Source organism: Aethalodelphis obliquidens, unplaced genomic scaffold, assembly GCF_003676395.1.
Source record: "Aethalodelphis obliquidens isolate GAN/ISIS:26980383/991018 unplaced genomic scaffold, ASM367639v1 scaffold23, whole genome shotgun sequence".
In the NCBI taxonomy this organism is placed as follows: Eukaryota; Metazoa; Chordata; class Mammalia; order Artiodactyla; family Delphinidae; genus Aethalodelphis; species Aethalodelphis obliquidens.
Genome location: NW_020837967.1, coordinates 21,854,235 through 21,874,909, shown reverse-complemented (window position 1 = coordinate 21,874,909; position 20,675 = coordinate 21,854,235). Strand labels below are relative to the sequence as shown.

At 41.6% G+C, this 20,675-nt stretch overlaps 1 protein-coding gene and 1 long non-coding RNA gene across 5 annotated transcripts in view; one reads left to right on the top strand and one right to left on the bottom strand.

Annotated features, from left to right (window-relative positions):
* The window catches only part of CUBN (cubilin), a 281,114-nt gene that overhangs the window by 79,647 nt on the left and 180,792 nt on the right, over positions 1-20,675 (top strand). The window contains exons 25-28 of the mRNA XM_027121967.1: positions 17-177; positions 603-784; positions 1,535-1,691; positions 4,591-4,778. Of these exons, the coding sequence (XP_026977768.1) occupies positions 17-177; positions 603-784; positions 1,535-1,691; positions 4,591-4,778 (688 nt within the window). The remainder of the gene's footprint in view (positions 1-16; positions 178-602; positions 785-1,534; positions 1,692-4,590; positions 4,779-20,675) is intronic.
* On the bottom strand, positions 10,545-20,138 carry LOC113628385 (uncharacterized). 4 transcript variants are annotated; one of them, XR_003436037.1, is made up of 5 exons: positions 19,947-20,138; positions 18,664-18,716; positions 17,612-17,794; positions 14,710-15,175; positions 10,545-11,737 (listed from the first exon to the last, which is right to left on the bottom strand). It is a non-coding gene; the product is annotated as an uncharacterized LOC113628385 (long non-coding RNA). The 4 variants fall into 4 exon arrangements; XR_003436038.1 differs by lacking the exon at positions 14,710-15,175 and having other exon boundaries at positions 19,947-20,130; XR_003436036.1 differs by lacking the exon at positions 10,545-11,737 and having other exon boundaries at positions 12,743-15,175; positions 19,947-20,130.

Here is a 20,675-nt window from a genome sequence, read left to right as displayed (position 1 = left end):
CTGTATTTTGTCACAGGAATGGAGGCTATGAAACTTCACCACCCCTGGGGCAATACTGTGGCTCAAATCCACCTCCAAGAATCATCTCCCACAGTAACAAACTATGGTTAAAATTTAAGAGTGACTTCTTTGGCTCAGGGCCTGGATTCTCAGCTTACTGGGATGGGTCCTTAACAGGTAAATGGCCAAGACTTGTCTTTTATTGGAGAGTCCAGTCTAACTGGCGTCTTGATTGTTGGATTGCTGTGCTCTTATCTGTTTTTTTTCCAGCTGTATTTTGTCAGTACTATTTATAATAAACTTCAACATTGTGAATATTTCTGAATTAACAGTAGCCGTTTTGTTTTTATTTTTGAAGGACAAAGTAAGGGAAAATGTTCTAGTTCCCTGGTATAGTTCATCAAGCTGTTCATCTTGGTTAGGAAAAGGAAAGTACATTGACGTGAATTAGGGTTACAGGCTAGCTACTCTCTGGTGGTGCAGTTTTGTTTTGCAACTTGGTTTAGAGGGGAGTGACCGTAGCACCAGTTTGATATAGACAAGAAGGTGCAGTTTTACCAGAAAGAAAAGGATGTGTGTCATCCCATGTCTCTCTCCCGTAGGTTGTGGAGGCAATCTCACCACTCCCACCGGCATGTTCACATCTCCCAACTACCCGATGCCCTACCACCACGGCTCCCAGTGCCACTGGTGGTTGAAATCCAGCCACGGCAGTCCGTTTGAACTGGAATTTGAAGACTTCCATTTGGAGTACCATCCAAACTGCACTTCAGATTATCTGGCCGTATGTATAAAGTTTCACTTGTAGCCTCCACTGCTTCCACCTTGCCCAACACACCTTAATGCATCATTTTTTATTTTTGAGATTCGGGAAAGGGGAACATTTAAACAAAAGATCCATATTAAAAACTGAAACAGAATAAAAAATTAAAAGAAAATTTGATGAGAATAGCCTTTTAAGTACAGCATATATTAGTGAATGTCTTGGTACACTAAGTACTTAAAATATATTGAATATGCACTGTTAAGATATGGTTAAAATCTCCTGAAAGGGGTTGTGAGATTTATCATAATTATTTATCTACATAATTTCTGTATATACACAGAAAACTAACAATCTAGAGGATGTATTAGAGGGTGAATTAGAGAAGATAATCGAAGTCATCGAAACAGAACTTTTTACAGTATCAGCAAGTCACCCTCGTCCATTGAAAAACCATCTAAATAAAAAATGTATTAAAGTGCAATAAATTATAAACTATGAACTAAAAAAGCAAGGAAGGCTACTGATAATAGCTATGGTCTCCAAAACATGTAATAATCCTTCATTTTCAATCTTTACATTTCAACCTGGGTTCTGAGTTCATGGCTCAAGTTTATAGACATTTAAATATAATTTTAAAAGATATTTTGATTCAGGACTTTTCTTTTGTCATATCATTTTGTATTTCTTCCCCACTTCTTAAGAAATACAGTGTCCTTTAGATAGTGTTTATAGCCATAATCATCTGACATTTAAAACATTTTCTTAAAGGTATATGATGGGCCAAGTACCAGCTCTCATCTGCTAACCCAGCTTTGTGGGAATGAGGAACCGCCTGTCATCCGTTCTAGTGGAGACAGCGTGTCTTTAAAACTGAGGACAGATGAAGGTCAGCAAGGACGTGGCTTCCTGCTTAAATACCACCAGAGTAAGTGTGTATGCCGGTTGCTTGGTGCCTATAGTGGGTCTTCAATCTCTGGATGAATGAAGCAAATTGAAATAAGTGTAACCCATTGGTGTGAGCAACTGAAAGAAATCTTACCTCCTTATGAAAAAAATTTAACTCTATCTGAGGGAGAAACGCTTACGCCTTGAATTTAATGTCATGCAACTAAAGCACGTGGTAAGCTACAGAAACTTGGAAGCGGAATATGCTCAGACAGTTGCAATTCAGCTAAAGATCAGTGTAACAGGTTAGCAGCTAATGGGTTTTCATTTGGTTTAAACATTACAAACTTCTAATTAGCCATTATTCCATTGTACCGAAGTGTATCGAACACGATTGTTTTTGGCTTCTATCTCAAAAGGTACTTAAACTTTATTAAGGGAGACTATGCTTATGAATCATATGTGAAGTAGGCACATTCTTTGCTGTGGAAAAATCTGGTCATTGTAGAGATGCCGTTTTAAAATCTGCTTTCCCTTGAGGCAAGATGGTGGAACTAAAAGAGTATTGAACAAAGAGTCAAGGGTCCCGGGTGTCTGTCCTGACCCCCAAGTCCCTCAGAAGTTCACTTGTTTTCTCTGGGGTTACATGACTTTCTCATAAAAAAAAGATTACATTAGTTGATCAGCAAATCTCCCTTCTAGCACTAGAATTAAATACTTCCTAAATTTAGTTTCAAAATGAAAATTCAAGAAAATAAGTTTTCCTTTAATTTATGTTATTTAATAAACAATTTATTTGTGTTTTAAAAAGTAGAGTTCGTTGCCCCACCAAAGCTAAGTTTATCAATAATTTTGGCACAATTACCTAAAAATGGAATGAAAATTACAAGATCATAATCTGAACACACAGATTATACCCTTTGGATTAGTTGAAAGAGTATTAATATTTAACCTTGAAATGTGTGAATTTGAAGGCTCACATTCACTTACTTCTGAGAGTTAGGCTACATTCTAGGTAGTTTTGAATATTGAGTTTTAATGATACATGGCTTTGTTCTTCAGAAATTCATTGTTAGTGTATGAAAATCTCTCCCCAGTTTTATCAAGGGATGTATCTGTTTGGTTGAGCATAAAATCATTCTCTAATATTATTATTGCTGTGATCATTTGTTTCTTGATTATAGTCACATTGATTATTAAAGGTCCCTTCCTTTTCTTTGTATTCCTGTGATATTTTGTTTTTCTCTAATAATGTCAGAACACTGAAGGAGTAACGTACTGCACATGGATATAGGTCCTTAACGGTAGAATCGGAGCTAACCGGTGAGATTTTCTGTGCAATCTGCCATTTGAAATTGGAGGTTTGCAGATAGTATGATGCCTGAGAACTGGGAGACAACCCATAGGGTTTAATGGAATATATTTTCCCCTGCCCTGTTGTGTAGTCATTGAGGCCCATGGTACCTACCTGCCTAATAGATGTAACTTCTCGCAGGCACCCAAAACAACAAAATTCTTCTTTAGAAATCCTTGATGGGCAAAAATGTGACCTAAATATTTTTAAGAAGAAAGAGTTTTATTCCCTTGTTCCAACAAAGGAAGATTTTTGAAGACCCACAAATGTAGGCTTGTCCATACCAAAGCTTACAAATGGTGTCCCAGCCACCAGTGGAGAAGCAGTGTAGTAGAAATGCATCTATGAACCACATTTTTCAGAGACAACGTTTTTGATGTAGTATTTATTTTCCCATTCTCTTTTATTGCACATCATACAATATGAAAAAGACTCGAGAAGAGGCCTGCACAGGCCTTATTCAAGCCATTAAGTTTGGCGGAATTTGGCGCTGACTCCCAGGACTACCCCGTACCTAGAAGTCCCTAGCATGGTTTTGTTGAAAATTCAGCTGACGGAAATGCCACCACTGGCTTGAAGACTTTATTCAGAATTTAATGTTTTTATTTCTTCTTCAAATCCTTTACATTGCTTCTGTTTGTTTGATACTTCCTGATGACTAACTGGAGGAATAACAGAGTCTTTATTATGAATTTCATGCTGACTTTTGAATGTTCAACAAAGCCATGTTGTTATTCATTTTTAGCCCTCACACAGGACTTTGTGTTTTTAAACTGTTGAATTTAAAGGCCAGGATTTCTGTCCCTTCCAAATGCTAAAGTTAGAAAAACAGAAGCATGGAATGTTTAATACACTTTTCTAAACAAGCAAATTAGACTGATGTCTGAGTCGTGCTAAGCTATTCTGCTCTGCACCAATTCACAGGAATCTGATGCCTGTTTTAACGCAGGCAATTTTCATGACACTTTAAGGTTTATGAATTCACTTAAGTATTATTTCACATTTGTTCTAAATGGCAACCGTTTCCCTATAAAGATGCTGTACCAACTACATGTATATATATGCATGTATGTGTGTGTGTGTCTGTATACTCACATACATATAGGTTTCTCACACTCACATACATATAGGTTTCTTTTTTTTTATAAATTTATTTTTTTTTATTTTCATTTTTGGCTGCGTTGGGTCTCTGTTGCCGTGCACAGGCTTTCTCTAGTTGCGGTGAGTGGGGGCTACTCTTCATTGTGGTGCACGGGCTTCTCATTGCAGTGGCTTCTCTCGTTGCAGAGCACGGGCCCTAGGAGTGCGGGCTCAGTAGTTGTGGCTCGCGGGCTCTAGCGCGCAGGCTCAGTAGTTGTGGTGCACGGGCTTAGTTGCTCCGTAGCATGTGGGATCTTCTCGGACCAGGGCTCAAACCTGTGTCCCCTGCATTGGCAGGCGGATTCTTAACCACTGAACCACCAGGGAAGCCCCATAGGTTTCTTTTTAACCTAGCTGTTTTCCTAAAGGAAAATCTCACACACATCTTGGAGCAATTATGATATATATGATGGTGGTTCTTAACAATCATTATTATTTTTTCTAGCGTGTGAGAACGTGGTGATTGTGAATCAGACGTATGGCATCTTAGAGAGTATACATTATCCAAATCCCTATTCTGTCAATCAGCGTTGCAACTGGACCATCCGAGCGACAACTGGAAACACTGTGAATTATACGTTTTTAGCCTTTGAATTGGAACATCACACAAACTGCTCCACCGACTACTTAGAGGTATGTGTTCTGAAGCTAAATAAATCACTGCATTTTCAGCTCAAGTTAGCAAAAGCCAAGATAAAAGTCATCATGCTCGGTAGAACCGAATCTCTCACTCCGCCCTACATGTCTATAGTATGCCAACTACCCGTGGTATTTGAACAGGTATATTTCATGTCTCTTTCACTGCATCATCTTGATAGTAAGGATATTTAATCTACTAAATTATATTCACAAACAACTATGTTTTTAGGTTTCAGTATAACTTCTGGACTGAGTAATCTCATATTACTTAAATAATGCAGAAGTAGAAGGATAGCTTCTGGTTTTTGTTGGTTGTTTTTATGTTCTCTGTAAACAAGAAATCAGAAAGTATTTAAGTATCATGGCTTTATTTAACACTTAATTTACCTGATACTGGGAATCATGATTTTGATTCTTGTTTTTTATTTTTAAACTTAAGTTCATTTCAGTTAATTTTTCTTTTTGTAAAATGGAAGTTTCTATGTGTTACAATAATGACCACCAATAACATTTATTGAACTTTCCATATACAATGCTATGTGATAAAAGTTGCTTGAGAATTAGGTAACCCAAAGTATGAGGTAATCTGCTACTTTTATGATAAAATATTTTATTTACCAAAGCTTTTTTGCTAATTTGCATATGCAACTTTGTAGAGATAGATTGAACAGGTAGGCAGCTACTTACTTTACTTTACAAATGTAGTTATACATTCATATATAAAATTATATATTTTATAAACTATTAGTTTAGAATATTATTTTCCACTTTCACACTTCATGAAACGATTTTACTCAGGCTATTTACATATATTTTGCCATCTAGTTTTCATCATTAATAAAATCACTTTTTGAGTCCTCTAACACATCATCTTTTATCTCCGTCTACATTGCTAATATATAATACTTCTGAATCTACGTATGATGTTTTCACTAGAAATCTTTTCTTAAGAGACCAGTACCCACTCTGATAACGTTAGGACATTTCCCCTCATCCCATCTATCCAAACACAATTGTTTAGTGTCTTTCTCTTTAAGATGGTCAGTGATTTTTGGAAGTCTTGCTTGCAAAGGCTTCCAACGGTCAGCACATGTAACTTTGAGGACATATTCCCAGGGAAAAAAACATTATCTTTGTAAGAGTTTCTTAACCCTCTTTTTTACCAATTCTTTAAAACAAACTAGCGTTGATCGAGGTCATTTGAGTTTGACATATTTTTTTCAAATTGTACTTTTGTTCAAAACAAAGAAGAGAAAGCTTCCCATACTTTGAGAGACTTTGTGAGGTGCCGAATACATGGATTCCCTTGTTTTTGAAGGATATTTTCTTTGGGTAAAAAAAAAAAAATCTTGCTTTATATTTAGAAAAGCTCAGTATCATAGAAACAGTAAGCATAGTGTTTACCCATCAGAAAGTTATATTTACTAGTATTCAAAGAAAATATGAGACAACGTAAAACAAACATAAAACAAGCATGAAACTGACAGTGGTTTTAAAGTCTCCTTTCCTTGATCTAGTGCTCAGGTGGTCTTCACAAGCATAACAATGGCATGTTTGTCTCATTCCTTTACCTGGAGTGATCACCTTTTTCTTTTCTTCACATGGTGAGACACTGTTCATTCTTTAGGAAAAAAAAGGCACAGGTTGCTTTCAAAGCCACGTGTTCATACCACAAACCCAGCAGTCTATCATATCATGTTTGTACTTCTGTGACTGTGTCCACATGCCCTACTGGACCATGAGCTTTCTGAAGGTGTGAGCTGTCTCTGATTAACTTTGTAACCCAGGCACTGATTACAGAGTTGGGATCTCATAGGGGTTCAGTAAGTTCAGGTTAAACGGAATATTGCAGTCATATTTTAGCATCAGCTTAAGGAGAGCTATTAATTAATGAGAAAGAACTGAATTCCAAACTGGCCTTTCTGTATCATCTCTACACAGTCACTGCAGTTCAGCCACTTCAAGCACAACCCAAAATACAATTCGTGGGCGTGAAGAGTGTCACACATTTAACAATCTGCTGGGTGCCTTACTTGATAAAGCTCACTGGAGAGAGCAGGGAGGGGAGGAAGCTTTTGAACTGGGTTTTAAAGGAGGCTTTGGCAGAAAGAGTGGGGAGGAACTGAGCTGAAACCTTTCCAGGGACCGGACTCCAGTTCTTTGGACTTACTTGAGGGTGGAATGGTAACAAAAAGGCCCATCAGATAATCTTTGGAAGTGCTCGAAAACGGTCAAATGAAAAATACTTGTTCCAACAATGGCCGAGCCACTAATCAGAGGGCGTCCACAGATGATGTGTATCTTATGCAACATTGATGGTGAAAGCAGCAAAAACACAGAATGAGAACCAGAAGTTCAGCAAAGCCTTCCAAAGAATCACACTGTTGCCAGAGAGAGGAGAGGTTTTCCATTTCTGTAAGCCAAGGGGCAAGACCAGAGCAATCGCTACAATGGCTGGTTTATGATGGAAATTTTAAAAGCACAAATAACCCCTTAAGGAGAGAAAAGCCACAAACACAAAATCTAGTTTCCATTATTTTAATAACTTCTAGTTCAATGGTTTTTTCAAGTGACTTAGCCAAGACCAAAGTGAGTAGCTATTACTGCAGCCAGAATTGAGTTATTTTGAATTAACAGAATTGAAACTATGAAAGGACTTGATTAGGTGCTGGTTGGACACTGTGCCCAGCCTTGCTGAGAGGTGTGGGTTGGTAAAGATCCCACTGGGAAGCGATTCCATCCTTTATTACTTTGTCCTCTGGGCAAAATGAAATGATTCATATTTGGAAATAAAATACTCAGTGGGAGGAAGGGTCATTTGCTTAAAGGAGTAAGACCATATTGCCCATGCAATTTGGGAAAGTCAACCTTAAGGATTTCTTTTGTATTTTATAAGTTGATTTCACTTTTTCATTTTTATTTTGAGTCTGAGACTCTATGTGGAAGAAGAGATTTTTCATAGGTATTGAATATACAAACAAAAGTGATGGATTTGGGAGAAATCAGCACAGAGAGGTACAGGAAATCCAGAGCCAGTGTTAGGTCAACTGGGAGCATGTGGGTGGGGAGAAGAGGAAGGAGGAAAACTACGAGCATGGAAGCTGAGGGGAGAGACTGTGACACAAGGTGACAAGGAGAGATGCTGCCAAGACGTCCAGAAAGATCAGCTCTCGTGGGATACCTTCCTGTTCGTGTTCTCTTGTATGTCAGTGTCTCTTAAAATGTGGCACTGGATTGGATTCAACGCTCCGACTAACCTGGCATTGGACCATATTAACTGGTTCTTGTGCTCTGGTATTGTAGGTTTTTTGTTAGCCAAGTCGTAATGTTGGATGATATTAAACACCTGTAATCTCCAGGTCACTTTTACATGAATGGCAATGGCTTCATAGCCAAACATAGGATATTATTTCTATTAAGTTATATTTCACTATTTTGCCTTAGAACTCCATCTCATCATGATTCCTCTAAATCCTGATTCTCTGGTCTTTAGAGCATTATTCATTTGCATATAAACTCATTGGCCATTGGCCTATGACTTCTCCAAAAATAATTGATGAAAATATCAGAAAGATGCTACCTGTTTCAAATACTCTAAAATGACAGGTTTCTCGGATTAAAATGCATCTGTTATTGACATTTTCGGGATAGCACTATTCAAACAACTTGGTAATAATAATAGCTGGTATTTATTGAACACATTATTTGCTAGGTAATTCTCGCAGCAACCGTGTGATGTAGGAAATATCATTTTCCCATTTGACAGGTGAGGAAATTGAGACAAAGCCAGGTTGTCTGTAGTCACAAAGGTTATAGTAGCAAAGCCAGGCCTTCCACCAGGCTCTGTGGCTCTGGACTGATGCTCTGAGCCGTGACACCACACATACTCCATGCGTGTTCTCTTCCGTAATTGTCACTCTCAGAGGTGACAAGAGGGGGTTTTCATGGAACCCTCAGGTTGACCACTCTAGTGACACTGTCACCAAGAGGAATTCATGTTATTTAGCATGACATTTTCATAGGGAAGCAGTGGTCATTTGCTATATCTTTGCTACATACTGACAACTTACGTTCAGTGTCCAATTTAGAATTTTTCCCGAAATTACCATCAATCTTACTCGTCTGTGAGATTCCAGGATAAATCCTTCCCCCATTTTGGAAGTTGACACATTTTCCCTTCGGGCCTCTGGCAGTCCTCCTGTTCTGCCTTATACTCTTGGTTGCAGGTACACGCTCAAACTAACCCATGGAGAAAAGATGAGTGTTTGGGAAAGGGCTGTTCCTCTAAGAAAGGGAGGATCCTCATGACACACGGCAGCAACTGAAAAGCCGGGAGGGGGCGGGAACCAAGGGGGCTCGGCAGCATCTCCTTTCTTTCTCCTTTCTTCCGGCTTTGTTGCTTCTCCCTGCGTACGTATAGTCTGTTTCTACCTTTCATCCCCACAGCTTCCTCTGAGTTTCTGCAGCCTCTCAGTTTTAGCTTAAATAAGGCCACCCCAGCCATGACACTACGTGACCGTGGACCTCAAGTGCTCACAACCACCTAGACTTGCCCTTGACAAATTACAAGGACGGGTGGTTCATCTTTTTCAGTCTGAGAGCAAGGCATGGATCTAGGCTGCCTATGGATGGGCGCCCCTCTAGGCGGCATGGCCAGCTCTGCCCAGGAGCGGTGAGGGCCGGCCCTCTGGCCTGCATTGCTCAGAGTTCACGTCTGTGGGAAGAGGCAGAACCTTCCAGCAGGGAGGAGGATTCCGCCAGCATGCTAAAGCATTGTTTTGTTCTTTTTTCTTTTCTTTTGCCCATGCCCTGCGGCTTGTGGGATCTTAGTTCTCTAACTAGGGATTGAACCCGGGCCCTTGGCAGTGAAAGTGCGGAGTCCTAACCACTGGACCACCGGGGAACTCCCCTAAAGTGTTGTTTTGAATTACCCATAAAGCAAGCAAGATTACAAAATCGGTTCTGCAATGACCGCACCTCTCAGTTCAATAGGATGTAATGCACTTGAACCTGGAAAAATTCAAGTAAAGGAATTGACTGTCTTATATTCTAAATTGGATTTCAGTGTTTCTTCTTCCAGTTTCAAAATCATACAAGGAATCTTTCTATTTCATCTTCACCACATTACACTATCTTCTGTAAGCACTGGTCCAACTCATTTTCATCTTTCTTTTGCCCCAGTCATAGCTTTAAAAAATAGACATTTTTTTTTCTAATTGTACCATATCCCGAAGTTTAGCTAATTTGTATGTGTGCTCATAAAATGGTCAGAAGGGTCCTGGGTAGCCCCATGGTTTTTTTTCTTAGATTGAGTTCTTCTGAGGTTTTCCCTTTTACTGCTCCCCAAATTTTTCCTGACTTTGTGGACAGAGTTTAATTTTTTTAAGAATTTGTCATTTTTCTTGAATTTCCTTTCCTTTATCTATTGTTTTTCTTTGTTCTTTTAAAAAATTTTTTAAAAGATTTTGGCTGTGTTGGGCCTTCATTGATGCATGTGGACTTTCTCTAGTTGCGGTGAGCGGGGGCTACTCTTCGTTGCAGTGTGCAGGCTTCTCACTGTGGTGGCTTCTCTTGTTGCGGAGCACGGGCTCTAGGCATGCAGGCTTCAGTAGCTGCAGCACGTGGGTTCAGTAGTTGCGACACATGGGCCTTAGAGTGTGCAGGCTTCACTAGTTGTGGCACACGGGCTCAGTATTTGTGGCTCACTGGCTCTAGAGCACAGGCTCAGTAGTTGTGGCACACAGGCTTAGTAGCTCTACAGCATGTGGGATCTTCCCGGCCCAGGGATTGCATTGGCAGGCAGATTCTCAACCACTGCACCACCAGGGAAGTCCCTAATTTTTAAATTGTTTTCGGTCCCTGGGCTCATATCTCCTTGCAAAGTCTCAGTCTCTCAAACCTCAAGCTCATGACTGATGTGTCCCATCATCACAGGCTCTAGGGAAATTGATCGCCCTCGCCTAACGTTTTGGTCACTTCTACAGTAACAACCACTTCTCTGCTGGTCAGGATTAGTCCCTGAGAGCACTTCTCTTCACTCTTTACTTTCTGACAGAGGACAGCATATAAAGAATTCAGCAAATGCTATGCTTTTTTTAAGAACAAGACACGAGAGGTGTCTGGAAAGACATCTGCCCGTTGCCATTCCTGTGTGTCTTTTTGCTCCACTAGTGCTGATATGCTTCCTTTGCAAAAAAAAAAAAAAAAAAATTCTGCTGAGGGAGAAGCTGATGGTGGAGGATAAAGCCCCCATAACTGGCTGCTAAATCTGGCTGCCTTCGAGAATCACCTGGGGATCTTGTTACAAAAATGTACTCACAGACCCCACCCCAGACCCACTCGATCAAAACCCCTGGGAATCCCAACAGAGCAAACCCCACCTAAGCCTTAGTCCAGGAGCTGAGGCCACTGTCTGTCATTCACTTCCATCGTGACAGCACATTTTATCCTCACTGCAAAGCTCTCTCCTGGGAAGCTGTAAGTATTTTAATAGGTATCTTCTTAACATACAACTTCGAGTGCTATTACATGTTTCTTTTTCAGTAGGTCTTACTTTTCCATTGCTACAGCTGAATGATATGCTTTGACTCACCAAGGCCTGGTGATACTGTTATGTTTATCTCATTACATAAAAATGTCAGATTCATTTTACCATGTGTGAATTCTGATTCTAAACTTTCTCCTCCACTTTCTTTATTTGGCATCTTTGCCACTATCATCTTGCATGACATCCTTTCATATCTTTCTGATGCCTTCCCCTTTCCACTTATGTCCGTTTCAAGTCCCCTCAGTTATGTCAGTGACTTCTGTCAAATGCATTTCCCTCTAGTCTTTATAAGATTCACTTCATGTCTTGCCAACTCCTCTTTCTGATGTCATCCTGTTCACCAGATGTTTATATCATTGCTTATTGCACTTCCATGTCCTCCTTTCAGTGACAAAATAAGCCGCTGCTAATGAAAAAAATGCATGAAAACATTACTAATGTCCCTCAGTCTTCCAGTGCTATATCCATGTTGTCTAAGTCTGCAGCCTGGGCAGCATTTTCCATAATTGCAACTGTGCAACATCAGACCCACAAGCTATTGTAATTAGTTAAGGAATACTAGCTGTTTTATGGAGAACTTGGAAATTCTTAGATGCTTAGTACAATACAAGTTTATTTCTCAATCATGTTAGAGACCAATGTAGGTATTCCTTTGCTTTCCACATAGTGATTCAGGAAGCCAGACAAAGGGGAAGTTGATTTGGGGAAACCACTTAGCTCTCTCTGCCACACGTGTTGACAGATGTTTTACAAACAAAGAGACCTAAATTCTAATAAATTTGGGAAATGCTGAATCAAACACAATGTGACAGGGTCAGTTGTTTTGTTCTGTTTTTGCTGTAGTACTTCCTCAGGCTATTACCATCCTACATATGCATCATTCATTCATTTATCCACTCATTCAGTCATTCAAGTATAATTTAGACACATAGGCTGTGGAAATAAAACCGTTCTAGCAGCAGTTTTTCTTGTTTTCATGGAGGAGGCAGATCTTAATTTATCACACAATACAAAGTTAGTCACAAGCCCTGTGAAGTGCTATCGGGGAATATTATCGGAAGCTCTAGAGACACGAAGCAGGAGGACCCGGCTCGCCGTGGGCCAGAGGAGGCATCCCTGGGGAAGGGTAACTGAGCAAGGTGTCAGGGAGCTGTAGGTTTCACTAAGGCAAGTTGTGTTTGAGGAACTGTCAAAGGTAAACAGAACCAGACACTAGTTAAAGTGGAAAGAACATTTTTTTTTTTTTTTTTTTGCGGTACGCACTGCTGTGGCCTCTCCCGTTGCGGAGCACAGGCTCCGGACACACAGGCTCAGCAGCCATGACTCACGGGCCCAGCCGCTCCGCGGCATGTGGGATCTTCCCGGACCGGGGCACGAACCCGCGTCCCCTGCATCGGCAGGTGGACTCTCAACCACTGTGCCACCAGGGAAGCCTGGAAAGAACATATTTTAATCAGTGTTATGCTCCTGCAATAGGGAAGCAGGTCCAGCATGAACTGAACTTAACTTCAATTTGTACAGAGATGACCGGGTGTTTTAAAGGGAGAATCAGGGAGCTGGGAGGGGACCAGCGGGGCCTCGAGCAGAGTCAGGGATGTGAAAAACTAGCGAGCGTTGGTCACTATGAGCGTGGTTAGGCCTCTGTGTCTGTATCTGGCAGTGATGGAGGTAAGGATTCAATCCTCTCACAGAGACTGGGAGGCAAGGGGCCTGTCCTTCCTAATGGTTTCATTTCAAAGGAATGGAGTTTAGATCCTTGAGAAAGACACTGTGAGTTGTAGGAGATACACACATAATACATCTCAAAAGGACAGGAGAAGGAGTCACAATTTTAAGCCCTTTTTAGTATGTGCTCCAAGAAAGGGTGGTCCGGGGCCTATCCTCAGGTGTTGGCTGGAACAAACAGTAAATCCTTTAGGCGGCCTTGTGCTTTCTCAGGCGGGCACTTGGAGGGGGCCTGGGGTCATCCTGGGGATGTGACCTTGAGCTGTTAGAAACTACGTTCGTGTTTGTTTCGGTGCTTTGATTTGGGGAGAATAAGTGGATGAGATCATCTGCGCTGAGACTCTGCATCCTTTATAGGCCAAGGTTGAGGCTTAGTTGGGAGGAAGGCTCAGAGGAGCTTGGCTCGAGTCGGGTCGAGGAGAACATCTGTCAGAACCGAAAGGACACAGCGTGTCTGAGGCCAAGGCTGTGGCTCCCAGCTGGGCAGGGACCTGCAGGTTAGAGCCCTGTGCGCAGGTGCAGGGTTCCAGTGACCGCTTGGGGCAGCAAGAGATCTTCCAAGAGTGAGCAGAGACAGTGTGCTGGATTGGCGCTTTGCCACACTCTGGATTCGAGGATAAGTGGGAGGGGTAAGAGGAACTTTGGAGATTCAGAAAGAGGATTGTTGCAGCTCGGGTGCGAGATGGCCAGCCCTTTACACGGCTGTGGAGGGAGAATGTGTCAACGACAGGGGATGTGAGAGCACCTGGGGGGTAGAATCAACCGCACTGGACGAACACTGGATGGAGTGGGCGTGGTAACACAACGAAAAGAAAGACATCAGGATACAGCCTAATAGAACTGCTGCAGAGCAACAACCAGGAGAGGCAGAGGGGCCTCCCTCAGGGTGGAGACACTCGGGGACACGAAAGGCAACATTCCAGATGGATTCCATCTTGGCCCAGAATTCTAACACCTATTGGACATTTGTAATCCACAGAACATTCTTAGGGAAACATTATTCTAGAGATGTTTTCCAAAATCTTTTTCCCATTTTTATTCTCATACAAAGAAGCAAAATGTTCAAGTTCATGAGAGATTATAAAATTCTCCTTCACATCTCAAACGTCTCTTTTGAGAATTACAGTAATCATAACACATTTTAAATCAGCTGTACTCCAGTAAAAATTTTAAAAAAAAGAATCACAGTAATCAATGTCTACTATGTGCCAGCCACTCTTATAGACACCTTGATAGATAATTATTGCTTATCTTCAGGATAATTTAGCAATTGGGTGGTTTTGTGGTCATTCACAGACAGGAGGACTGGGCCGCAGGTAAGCAACAATACTCACTCTAAGATCACACTGCCAGGAGGTGATGGACCCAGGTCGCAATAACCGGCAGGCTCTGAAGTCCACTTGGGTTCAAAGCTTTCCTCTTTCTCACTGGCTGTGACCTTGGGTACAGAAGTTAACCTCTGGCTTCCTCGGCTTCCTCATGTATTAAATGGCAAACATACTTACAACTACTCACGAAGTTGTTATAAGATCAAATGAAGTGATCTGCACAGCTGGCAAGTATGAGTACTCCAGAAATGTTTATTATTCCTCCCCCATGCTCACCCCACAGAGAGGATAACTCCCTCTTGGCCATTCAGATTCTTCCTCCTACCTTTCAGGACGCTGTCTCTCCATCTCTTGGACGAGTCGTCTCCCTTCCTCGTGACTCGTCGGTTATGAGTGGCCGTTCCTCCCTCCTGAGGTCTGACTTCCACTCCCAGGCACAGCCTGGGTCTGTTTGGCTCCAAAAGTTCAGAGTCTGTTCTCTTTCTCTTCCAAGTGTCCTTCCTGCACCATTCAGCTCTTGGGAGGACTTTGACTTCTTTTATCCTTTTAAAGACTTTGCATCCTCTCTAATGAGCAAAGTGTCCACAGATGTCTGTGTTTTCATCACTGCTGGTCTCATGAAGACACAGCTGATTCTGTACAGATCTCACACACAATGACCTCAGTTTCCCAACGTTTTGGTTTAAAGGTAAACCACAGTTGGAAGCGGCTCCAGACGCTGATCCTTCTGTTGTTCTTGGGGCGTTCCCTGGAATTTGAACTGCTCAGGCCAGCTCTCTTCTATCTGCAGGCTATTGTGGATGTTAATAAGAAACGAAGATTTAGCACCTCACCTTGCTCACTCACTGGAGGATGTCTCGCAGGCACTCAGTCTCCATAATAGAGCATGAAGTCTTGCTCAGTAGTCTCGGCACCTGTTTAGTTTGGTATAATATAGACTCTGGAGCCAGGTAGCCTGGGTTTAAACCCGGACTTCGCCACTAACTAGCCAGGAGATGTTGAGCAAGTTATTTAGCTTCTAAGTGGCCCACTTTCCCCATCTGTAAAATGGGATAGTCGGCACAAAAGAGTTTTTATATATAAAGAGACTGGCACATAGTAAACACTTACATAATATCTTTTTTTTTTTTTTTCCTTTTTTGCGGTACGCGGGCCTCTCACCGTTGTGGCCTCTCCCATTGCGGAGCACAGGCTCCGGACACGCAGGCTCAGCGGCCATGACTCACGGGCCCAGCCGCTCCACGGCATGTGGGATCTTCCCGGACCGGGGCATGAACCCGTGTCCCCTGCATCGGCAGGCGGGCTCTCAACCACTGTGCCACCAGGGAAGCCCACATAATGTCATTATTTGCCCCAGCACCTTAGTTAGGTATAAAGAAATTCCTAAATAGAGAGCGTTCAGTTCTTTAGGCTGAGATATAAATAACGGTTCATTTCTCAAGACATTTAATTTTCCTCTTGCTTTCTGTCTACAGCCTGCTTCACTAATGCATTTGACAATTCTCACAAAGGGTAAATGATAAAGCCAACATTTTGGTCCACTTATTTTATTCCAAGCTCTATTAAGAAATATAGTGAAGAAAATGTTGATTCCGTTGAATAACAGGAGTTTTGGTTATTATCACTGTTACTTAAAAAATTATTTGTGTTACTCTCTGTTATCACAGAGAATAAGGACTTTGCTGTATTTTTGAATTTAACAATTCTTTTTTTAAAAAAATAATTACCAAGGAAGGAAACAAGAACAATTCTTCTTGAGTTGTTGATGCCTTTCAAAATGCTGAATTACCTCTCTATACCTGTTTCCAGAATTCTAAAATGGGGATAAAAAAGTTATCTGCATTATAGAGCTGCTAGGAATTTTATTTTATTATTTAAAAAAATTAATTTATTTATATATTTTTATTTTTGGCTGCATTGGGTCTTTGTTGCAGCACATGGGCTTTTCTCTAGTTGCGGCGATCGGGGGGCTACTCTTTGTTGCGGTGCGCGGGCTTCTCATTGCCGTGGCTTCTCTTGTTGCGGAGCACAGGCTCTAGAGTGCAGGCTCAGTAGTTGTGGCGCACGGGCTCAGTAGCTGTGGCTCACGGGCTCCAGAGCACAGGCTCAGTAGTTGTGGCACACGGGCTTAGTTGCTCTGCCGCATGTGGGATCTTCCCGGACCAGGGCTCAAACCCGTGTCCCCTGAATTGGCAGGAGGATTCTTAACCACTGTGCCACCAGGGAAGCCTCTAGGAATTTTAATTTTATTAGATAATAACATGGAAAGGGCTTAGAGCGATACTCAGCACAGAGTAAGTGCTAATAAATATTATTTATCATTTTCTTCAACATAAACACAATTTCATGGGTTATTTGATTTCCAAAACAGCCTTCCCAGCGTGATTAGCGTAGATTGGCCCCACCTGTTGAAAGCAGGGCTCCCTTTCCCTGGCCTCACAGATTTCCTCCAAAAGCCACAGGGCCTGGGTATCCGAATCGAAGAGTGCAGTAGTTAAAATCCTGTTTGCTGGCTGGAGAAATGCAGAGAAGCAGAGGAGATCTGGTGTCTTAGCAGCGATTGATCTGCACTGACTCTGTTATCATAGCACTTCCACGGCACACTTCCTGGGCAGATGAGTCATGTTTCCTGGAACTGTCTGTCAGAGGAAGTTCGCTTCTAGGACGCCTGGCATTTTGCTTAGAATTCAGATAAGCTATTTCAATTCTAAGGACAACCGCTGTTCAAAACCACACGTAAAAAGCGAAAACAGTGTGCCAAACGATTCAGTTGAAGACCCCCTACCGGATGTGAATCTAGCCTTGGATGAAGCAGGATCATGATTCACAAGGAGTTTAGAATGAAGCGTATCCATTGGTTAATTAAGCCAGATACTTTGTAGTGTCACTAAGTGCAACAAGAAGCATTTTAGAAGAATTTTAAGACTCCCAAGTAAAATGCCCAAGTAACATGTGAGTTTTTTTAATTACAGAAAATTTAAGGGAGAGATGTTTATTTCAGTGTGATCAAAATCCCTTTCCTCAAAGGCAAATGCTGATCACTTGTCACCATCCCTCACAATGAAGAATTTTCATGTAATTGCATTAATTTGCTGTAGTTGAGGCAAATACAGCAGCCTTCAAAAGAGAGCCTTTGCTCTCAGATTCAAAAGAAACTGTGTGTTTCCCCTCTCAGTATCCTCTCAAACATGAAGGACAGGATCAGGTTAAATAATAATCAGACCTACCAATAATTCCCACACTACCCGCAAGCCAGTGAAAATTCCATTTGATGCTCAAAACTTGAAATTGCTCTATCCACACTTCCTTTCCTGGTGGTCCTCACCGAGCTCTGCTTCTCAGACCACAGGCATCGGGTGCGTGCAAGGTCTCTTCCATCATCCAACAGACACATGGCACGAAGCAGAAGGCTAAATTCAGAAATTGGTGGTCATTGTTGTGGATTTCAGTTAATTACACTGATTGACTATGTTTTACAATGGGAACAATTTCCACCTGCAACATTTCAGAACTTTTTCAAAAATGCCATCTTTACCCTTCAGTTCTACATGTACTTATGTACTGAACAGGCTTTCTTCTCCCGCCCTCCCTCAATTGGGGAAGAGTCTGCATGGCAGGGCTTTCGGTCCTTCCAGCTCCAGGTTCTAAGATTTCATGCTGTGCTATAGGTCCCTCCCTGTTTCTGAGTCCATCTGTAGCAGATGGTTAGGCTTTTAAGAGGCAGAATAATCTTTTTTAAATGTTGAGTGCTTCACATTAGCGGTAGAGTTGGCAGAGGGAAGGCTGCGGTTCATGGAATTAAATGTTCATGTATATACGAGGGAGAATATGCTTGGCTTTCAAAGCATTTCACTTCCCACTAGGGAGGGAATTAGGCACTTATTGGTCCATCAGTGACTATCAAAACATATGTTTGTGAGAGCTTTTTAGTCCCTGAACATCTGAAAGAATGATTTTTTAATAACGAATTAGTCTAATTAATAATAAAAACCTAGTTATGATTAAAAAAGGAAGCATTGGGAACAAAATATGGTTTTAAATTAATGCTGGAGGAGATTACTTTATATAATAACATTTTAATGGGCTAATTTTCATGGATAATCTTGAGACACATAAAAATGATTATGGAGACAGACAATATAATATTTTTAGTAGACCAGCTGGGTATCTGAGAACCTAAAAGCGTATGGAATTCTGACACTGGAAAAACATTACCAGTGCACATCTACATTGCTTTGTCAGTAGGTCCCCAGAGACAGTGCTTTAAAAATAAACTTACCTGATTACACAGGCATACAGTCATTGCAGACATTTTAGAAGATATAGAAAAACCTAGATAAAATTAAAATAACCTAAATTACATCATTACTGATAATATTTGGTGGTACTTATTTCCTGTAGTTCCATCCTATATATTTATTTTATTTTAATGTTTGAAGGGGATCATTTTGTACATACTGTCCTATAATGACTTTTTTACATGTAACAGTAGCTTGCGAATGTTTCTCCTTGTTACTTATTTATCTCCTTGTTACACCACAGCATTTGCAACATCGAATGTTCCACCATCACAATACAGCCACCCATTCTTGTTGTAAAACACATAGAATCTTTGCACATTTCCACTATTATAAACAATGCTGAGATAAAACATCTTTGTAGTTAAACCTTTGCATACATCCATGATTAAACAATGATTAACCAAACAAACGAACCCAAATCGGCCTTTGTGGCTTCTAAAATAAGTAATATGTAGAAAGCAAAAATAAATATCAATGCGCTATTAAGAGGGGACAGCAACTAGCCACCCCAGGGAAAGGAGACTATATGGTCTGTGTTTGAGACAGACCTGTAATTCAGAGTGACACAAAGTAACTCAGAATGTGGTCTTTCAGTGGTGTTTCTTTGTCTCCTACAAAGCCCAGCACTGAGTCATTGTTTCCTTTTAGATGGTACCTCATGCTTCCTGCTGCAGCCTGCAGCACATGGCAGTGCGTTTCCCAGGCTGGGGGAGACGTGTGCCTCTGTATCCGAGGGCACTGTGAGAGCTCCTGGTGTCTCACGGGGAGCCTTCACCTCCAGGGCCATCACGGCGCCCTCTAGAGCCTACCACGCTCTGCTGATGTGCTCTCCTTTAAACCTTTGCCTAGTTTGCCTCCACAGTTGGATTCCTTTTTTACCCCGAGGCTCTTCTCACCCACAGTGGGAGCCTTTTACCCTACCTGATGAATCTTGCTTGGCAATTTCTCCTATTGTTACAGGAACATTTCAAAGCCCTTCAAATTTAAGGTAAACTCTGAAAGCTCCAAGTTTATCCAGGAGATTTGTTTGTAAACATTGAATAACAATGTTCTCAACAGCTGTTCTAATAAAGCGGTTCCCATAGTTCCTGGTACACTTGTTTTTTGGGTGGGGAAAATCGGAAGAGGTGCTCCAAGAATTCACCAGTTCCCACTCCTCTGGAGTTCCAGGGGCCAAGCAGCCAGAGCTGCAGGCTGGCCGGACGGAAAGGGGAGAGGAGGCTGCAACAGGAAAAAACACAGGTAGAGCCACTTTGCTTACCGGTGGTCTCTCCCTGATCCGCTCACCAGGGCAGCCTTGACAGATTTCCCAGTGTCCTCTTCGCCACCAGCCCTGCCATGATCCACCATCTCCCTCCACTCAGACACACACTCCATGGTCCGTCTGCCCCACTGTATGATCTGCACTGGGCTCTGCACCCCACACACAAAACCAGGTCGTCATAGCAACACGCTGCCCCTGACGGCCATCCATCTCCTCGCAAGTGATTCATTGATTTGTTACTTCCCCGTCTGGTCTGCCAGGGATGATTTCTGAGAAATATGTGAGTCAGTTCAAGTTCTTTCTACCTACCCATCATATTTTTTCTCTCAAAACTATTTCTGTTATGGTTTCTTTAGAAACAAGGTTGGTTCCCTTTGCCGCTGACCAAGAGTTAGAATAACATTTGGGGTACTTTCCATATGCCAGGACTCATCCTCAACCTATTACCTGGTTTGTCTCATTTGCTAAGCACAACAACCCTATGAGATAAGTACCATTAAGATGCCAAGTTTACAAAGAAATCTTAGCTTACGGAGGTTAAGTAATTTTCACAAGATTATATTCTAAGCAAATTTTAGTGCTAGACTGGACTTTGAATCTAGAGCCTGACACTGACCACATTGAATATACTCTAGTGTGTTCCTACAGTAAAATTACTGTCCGGCTCTCAGTTGAAATACAATCTTCTACTAGTGACATTGACTTCAGAAAGCCACTCTGTGAACT